The sequence below is a fragment of the Podarcis liolepis genome (assembly GCF_965112155.1).
Source record: "Podarcis liolepis genome assembly, chromosome: 5".
NCBI lineage: Eukaryota > Metazoa > Chordata > Lepidosauria > Squamata > Lacertidae > Podarcis > Podarcis liolepis.
This window is the reverse complement of record NC_139556.1, coordinates 46,393,589-46,401,093: the sequence shown is the minus strand read 5'-3', so window position 1 is coordinate 46,401,093 and position 7,505 is coordinate 46,393,589. Positions and strand designations below refer to the sequence as shown.

Here is a 7,505-nt window from a genome sequence, read left to right as displayed (position 1 = left end):
CAAGCAAGGTGTCATTAACTGCCTCTCTCTCTGTCAGACCACTTCATTTTAATTTGCATAAATTGGGATTTAGCGATGGCGCCCCCTATTCAGTAGCAATAATTAAAAAGCATTCAAAATGATCCCAGGGCATGCAAAATGGAGCAAAACATACATGCTTCAATCTGGAGCTCACTTTGCTCATGTACAGCTGGAATACTGGCCCATGCAGCTCCCCTCCCCATTAACGTCAATGAAGGCAGCAGGCCAGCTTGTGCAAAGAACTGCTAGTGAAACCTCTCTTGAAATTAACATAGGCAGCTTGTGAAGACAGCAGAGCTCTGTATGTTCATGCAACATTAAGAAACTGCTAGATCAGTGGTTCCCAAACTTTGTTCCCTGCTTGAAAATTGCTGAGGCCACTTAATGATTTTTTCCCCTGCCTATTGTAGCAATTGTAATGCACTGTGCTAGATGCTGAATGCTTTTAAGACATCTTTTGCCAGACACACTGTGGACCTCCTGAATGAAGTTCACCGGCCACCAGTGCTCTGTAAACCACAGTTTGGGCATCCTACTGGTAGAAAAAAGAGAGGATATTATGATCCTCTAATTGTATTTTTAAAACTATTATAAAGAGTTAAAGGACCACTTTTTCTACACAAACATATGTTTGAAGTGATTGAAGTTTGTGGCTGAAGGCAGCTGAACAAGTCTTCTCTGGCTGTATAAATAGTGAGTCTCTTCCTTGCAAGGCAACAGTTGCCTTCACAGTCTCTTCTATGCAGTTTTGATAGGCATTTACCTGACAGCTGCAGTGGAGGAAATAATGGGCTCTTGGAGATTCAGATTGGGCTCATAACCCAGAAGAATTTGTGGAACTTGTACCTGCTAAGTTTCCTCTGTGGGGACCTAAGCCATATTTATTTTCTGGAACAGGAATACAGTATATATATTCCAAATAAAACGCAGTTATTGTGAAATGACAATTCCTTCCTTCATCTTATCTCAAGAGTTGTTTGTACTTACCAAAGAACTGATCTAGTGAAAACTATTGATGACCCTTGAAATGCCTTTGAGAAGGTTTAACACAGGATAAAGTTCACAATTAAGTAGCACAGCATAAATAGTGAGGAAAGTAGGGGTAGGAAATCTTTAAGATTACATTCTGCTTAGAAGAGTATAAGGAGCATACCTTTCCCCACAAGTGAAGGGATTTATAGAATCATAGAATTAGAGTTGGAAGGGACCCTGAGGATCATCTAGTCCAACCCCCTGCAATGTAGGAATATGCAGCTGTCCCATACGGGGATAAGACCTGCTGCAACCTTGGCATTACCAGCACCATGCTGTACCAACTGAGCTGCCCAGACTATTCTGTGTGTTTCTGTAAAAGGGAACAAATTGGACAAATGGCAGGTTTTTATAAAGAGGCACAGGTAGTGAAGGGTGATGTTAGGAGGGGTGCACTATAAGCTATATGCAACTTATTCCAGGGATAGCGCCTTTTAGTACTCAGAAGGACTTCTCCATCCCGAAGAAATTGATTCAGATAGCTGCTTCAGCTTCTGAAACTCACAAAAAGTATTATTCAAGACTTCAGCTAATATTCCATATGCTACGCTGATTTTATAAGACTACTGCCATTCATAGAACGAAGAGTATTCTTGTAGCTCTTAGCTGCAGTTCTTACTGCATATTTTATGGACTGGATCCCTTTCTTAATATTTCATCACTATAATTAAATTAAGTTCATTTTAAGATGAAGATTCATGACTGAAATGTAAAGGAATTATCTAATTTAATGCTGACTACATTCCTTCCTAGTTTCTTGCAAAAATCTAAAGAACAAGTCTTGGCTGCCTGCTGAATTTCACAGTAAACAAATCAATGTGCAACTTCATCTTGCAAAAACTCTGAAATTCTGCTTATTGCATTGATCAGAGAATGAGAGTCAAGAGCTACATAGGAGCTTATCCTATTACAGTGTCTTCCATAATTTATTCCAAGTACAATGGAGAGGTGATCAAATTTCACGTGTGTTTACTTTCTGGAAGACAACCACCTGCCTATTTGAAAGAGCAGCAGAGTACAAATATGGTTCAGAGTAATGTGTTTATCTCCTTGACACTTGAATCTTTAAAATCTCATTGTTGTCATTGCGTTGTACCATGCACATTGGATTTATAAGAAACAGTAATAACCTCATTCAAACATGAGGCAAATTATGTCGCTTGAGAGATTATACTATATGCATAAACATCTTACATTGCTTACATATGCTTAAAACTTCCACATAACTCCTAGTGCCATTAAAAGTGTTGACAGAGCCTCCAAAAATAAATGGAAATGGTTGCTAATTGGGGTATGATCGCCTATTTTGACTCTGGACCAGATGAATGTCAGATTAGATGAGATGCCCAAAATGTATGAACACAATTCACCATGAACATTTTAAAACTGAGAAACAAATGTAGGAGACCTGATTGGGATCAAAGGCCATAGTGCAATGGAGGGAGAGGAAAATGGCTTTTCAAACTTTCACTTGTGCAACTTCCTAATGAAGCAGGCGTCTTTTCCCAGTGGAGGAAACAACAGCTTTGGGAGCCCTCTAAATTTGCCAGTCACTGTCCCACCCCATGCATATAGCTTCAGTACTATTACTTGTTATATATTTATTTAAATGGTAGGTCCTTTTCATGGCTCTTCCATGTCACACCTAGTTTTCGTTGAGATACTGGCAGAGCAATTTCATGCACATTGACTCAGAAGCACGTTTTACTTTGAGCTCTCCCACCACTCCTGCCGCCCCATTAAGTGTGTATTATAGCCTAATCCTGAATTGGAGCTGTTCCGCTTTGGACTTGGGTAGGGGATTTATGATTGCATGTTCTTAATCATCACCACCTCCCCATATAGAAAACTGGATGGCAGAAGGGAATGCTCAATCTCCTTTCCTTACTGACACCTAGTTTCCTATGAGGAAGTACATTTTTTGTATGGAGAATCATACAAGTGGTGTAATTCAGAGACCCGTCAGTGAGCAATGGAGTGGAACAACACAGTTGTGTCCCTATCCCTGCATCTTTTATCTCTTCAGGAGAGAAGAAATTGGGGTGGGTGGGCTTGAGCACACAAACCACAGTGAAGGAAAGGTGGCAACAGCTGCTTCCCCCCCCCTCCCCACTTTAAAAATCTGAATCTGTCCATAGCTGCTTTACCAGACAGAAGACTGCCTTCACAAAAAGAGAATAATGGGACTTCAAGCAATGCATAATTCCACTGTTTGTCACACTTATTTCGAAAGGGTTTTTCCATAGAAAGGTGGTTTGAGGATTTTATCCTCTAATGGAACTTCCTCAAAATTTCCTTACAAGTAGTACTTTAGGTACAATTAGCACTTTAAGTACATACTCCGTCAGGGTGCTTTCATTTTGCACAAAAGCGTTATTCTAACCATCATATTCTATGCAGACAAAAATACCTGTTTTCTTCGATAAAATATGCTGACTTTTTAAACCCGCCCCAACAGCAATGAAAACTGCCTCTTGTTTTACTCTGTGGAATACCTTGTAAATGGGGGGGGGGTGTCAGTCTGAACCTATTGTATGGTTTGTTACTGTAGTTCATGACATAAGTAACAGGACTGGCATAACTTTAAATATTACAGGAGACCCTCCATTATGAATTTGCTTGACATCTGTACCAGTCTGATCTCAAAATGTGTCCTGGAAGGCATTCAGGAATTTCTTCACACCTTGTAAAGGTCAGCACATGTGAATCAAATTGCCAGTAAAATCTGTTCAACACCTGAATGGATGCAATCAATATAATGGTGAGATGATTTTAAGACTGGAGACAGACAATGCAGTCTATAGGAATTTTAACTTGCTGTTGCTGTTGGGTGTTTTGATTATTTTATGCTTGGATTTGCTGATTCGTTTGCATTTTATATTTTGGTTTTATGGTTCTCTGTGTCAGGGTTGACCCATGCATAAGGTGAGGCAAGGTGACTGCCTCAGGTGGCAGGGTCCACCTGGAGCAGTAGATCCCAATGTTGATGTTTCTTTGCCCCTGCTTGCTCCTGGTGTAGCTCTTCCATAACCCTTTCTTCCCTGACGGGGAAGGGAGTACCATTTTGGGGTCTGCCTCAGGTATCAAAATGTCTTTGGATGGTCCTGCCCATGATGGCAAGCTGACCAGTAGTAACTGTGTGGGAGACACAGAAAATCAGAGGAGGGGCTGGGGGACTTACCAATATCACAAATTTTCCTCATCAGGAAGGAAGCTGAATTTATTTGAAGGGAGTCAAACATACCAAAGCCAGCCAACTGTGTTTTATACTATAAAGGCAGAATATTTAGGGAGTGAATGAAATAATGTGGACACAGAGGAAAGTCTTTAGACAAACATACCCCAGTGTACAGTACACAACCAAGCTAACATCCATCTTGCATCAGGTTGGCACCAGCAGCAAGAAGCTTCTCTTGGTTTTACTGCTGTTTGGGGAGATTCCCCTCCCAACTTCTGGGTTGGGTTGGTCTGCTGGTTGGTGGTAATGCATTTAATTTTAGTTTCTCTACTCCACTTTCGCCTATTCCTCATTAATTTCCACATCATTTGCTTTGTTTGTGTTACCTGATCAGGAGCTTCTCACTGCAAGCTGTTTTTGTTGGAGGAGAGCAAATCTCAGCAGGGAAACTACAGGAAATGCCCCACATTCCTTTCACTGATTGCTTAGTATCAGGGATTAAGCATCCTTAGCAACCTTCCTGCTTGCCAGAACCTTAAACAGCTACCTTCACATTTTGCTTCCTAGCTTTCTTTGTAAATGCCCAGTTGACTTACTTTCTTTAAACATGTAAACCAAGTGTGGGAAGGTGGGGGGGGGGCGGCGGCGTGGGGCCTGGTTCATGCATAACCCTGTATCACCTTCTTGACAGCCCTGCCTGGCATCTCCAAGAAGGGCTGGGAAAGACTGAAACTCTGAAGAGTTAGTGTAGAAAATGCTGAACTACATGGACTAATGGTCTGACAATTAAAACACAATTTTATAAAATACAATCAGAACGAGAACAAATGCAAATTATTTAAAAGCTGGAATGAATTGCATAGCAGTTATCTAGACTGTCTAATTACCAAATCACCTGCAGGATAAAAAGGGTCATTACTGTCCTCCTAAAACAACACAAGGCTGGCACTAGGCAAGTCTCTCTTGGAAAAGCATTCCATATTTGCAAAACTAGAATGGAAAATGCACTCTACCAAACCCTCAGTTACTGCCTGAGAAGAGCAAGTTTGAAGCACAGTTCATCTTACAGAAGAAGGGGCAGAAAGGCTGGAAAGGGAAAACTTTTTTTCTCAGTAAATCAATCCCAGACAGTCCTACAAGTTACGTTATACCTGGATCTAACTAGTGTAGATGACATAAAATTTGATCTCTATGTCCAATTCACATCTGAAGGCATGCCCCTGAATTCTGCACCTGAGCAGTTACCACAAAATGGAAGATGGACACAAGAGCCTTATCTGTAGCCAGTACAGATATAAATGAAAAAAACTGGTTCCTGACACAACCTGCACAGCAGACCCAGACTGAGGTCTTCTGAACCCAGTCTTTCAAAAGGGGCATGAGCCCATCTGAAATAAGCAAATACATGTCCCTAAGGGATTTAAACCCCAGAGAGAAATTGCCTAAACCTACCTGCTGAGGATGCTCTGCAGTGACATGGTCAAAGATTATGTCCAAGTGGAATGGAGAAACTGCAAGGCTATGCCATGAATTCCTAACTCTAACAGACAATCAAACAGAATCTGATGGGCAATGCTACCAAATACATAGGTCTAGGATAAGGATGAGAAACATGTGATTTTCCAGATGTTGCTGGAATACAACCTCTATCATCCCTGACCATTGGTCATGCCAGCTGAGGGTGATGTGAGCTGGTGTACAACACCACCTAGATCAGGGTTTCCCAAACTTGGGTCTCCAGCTGTTTTTAGACTACAATTTCCATCATCCTTGACCACTGGTCCTGCTAGCTAAGGATGATGGGAATTGTAGTCCACCCTTGGCCTAGGGGAGCATTGTTATGCTTTCCTTGTTCAACTTCCAGTTGCAGCCCAGCAACATTCGGTGGGCACCCCATTTATTAAACCCAGACAACAGATTGTCTACCAGCATGACTTCATTTCCACAGCCTGACTGAAACGTGTTGCGTAAACCATAGCAGTAGCATTTGTTTTGGACTTACATCATGCTTTGTATTCCTGTCCATTCCTTGCAGCCCCTTCCAGGTAGAAATGAAGCGTCGCTGGGCTCTGCTCTGCTTGGGAAGCCAGTGAGTCCCCACGGCATCCTTGATCATCACATGCTCTTTCACTCCAATGCAAAAGATTTTTACCTGGCACCTCTTGACCACACCTCCAGAGAGATACTTCTTGTCACAGGCACTGTTTTCCGAACAGTGTGAGCTACTGTGGGTCTCGCCGTTAATGAGGTCTGGTGCTTGAACAGACATGGCTTTGTTCTCTTCCTTGGGTGTTGAAAGGCTGCTTAAAAAGCCGCTGCTGTTCAAAACTTTCATTCCTCAGAAAACGTTTCCAAACTGTGGAGTTCTGTTAAATCCCAAACCATGAAAGTGAATATGTAATGTAAAAGGCCTGGGTTGCAGCCTTATTATGCTGTTCCAGGAAGACCCTTCAGATCCTGAAACGTTCTCGATTTCATCTGCTCGCTTGCAGTCTGGCCTCTTTGTTCAGCGGCTATCAAGTAACTGAAAAGTGACCTCTGGTTTCAAAGTAGCTCTTTTAGTTCACATAAAAGCAACACGTCCTTAAAACAAGGTGTCCCAGACTAGATGCTGCATTGTTTCAGCCCCAAACTCCTGAATCCGAATAGTTTTAATGATCCTCAGAACCTGTAATGTACAAAAAATATTTGTAAAAAATCCAGAGTAACTGATAAGAGTACAGGATTGCAGACACCACTGATAGTCATTTGTAATTAACAAAATAAGGTTATTAATTATTATTTATGTTAAAGATTTCTAAGCCCACCCTATATCCTGGTGGATTCCACAGTGGTGTACTATTTTTATATAAATGAATAAAATAAAATAAATAAAAAATAAATTAAAAAATCACATCATGCATTCTTCATAATTCAATAAAACTGGAATACAAAAAAACCAACTATAACCCATGCAGAGGCAATGAAACCAATTTAAGGTGCCTGGGCAGATAATAATGCATTTACATTGTACCAAAAAGATTGTAATGTCAGTGGCAGTCAAATATCCTTGGGCTGCACTGAGGCAGCTCTTTATTCTGTTTTCCTGGCGAGTCCTTAGCTGATAATTTCCATGTTTTATGTGATCCTTCACATGGCATAGAAGCCACTTCTGAAAGGCTTGTGGAATCTATTGGAAGTTTAGCACTCATTTCCATGTTAAATGTTTCCAGAAAAAACATCCATTTGCAACCCTGTTAACTTGGAAAGTGGCGAGACCTTTACATTTAACGTG

The 7,505-nt window shown here is 41.1% G+C and overlaps 1 protein-coding gene across 1 annotated transcript in view; it reads right to left on the bottom strand.

Annotated features, from left to right (window-relative positions):
- LOC310708167 ((E2-independent) E3 ubiquitin-conjugating enzyme FATS) overlaps positions 1–6,612 on the bottom strand; it is a 132,498-nt gene extending 125,886 nt beyond the window's left edge. Inside the window, exon 1 of the mRNA XM_083506135.1 lies at positions 6,234–6,612. Within this exon, the coding sequence (XP_083362261.1) occupies positions 6,234–6,566 (333 nt within the window). The 5' untranslated portion in view covers positions 6,567–6,612. The remainder of the gene's footprint in view (positions 1–6,233) is intronic.
- Positions 6,613–7,505: the final 893 nt, after the last annotated feature.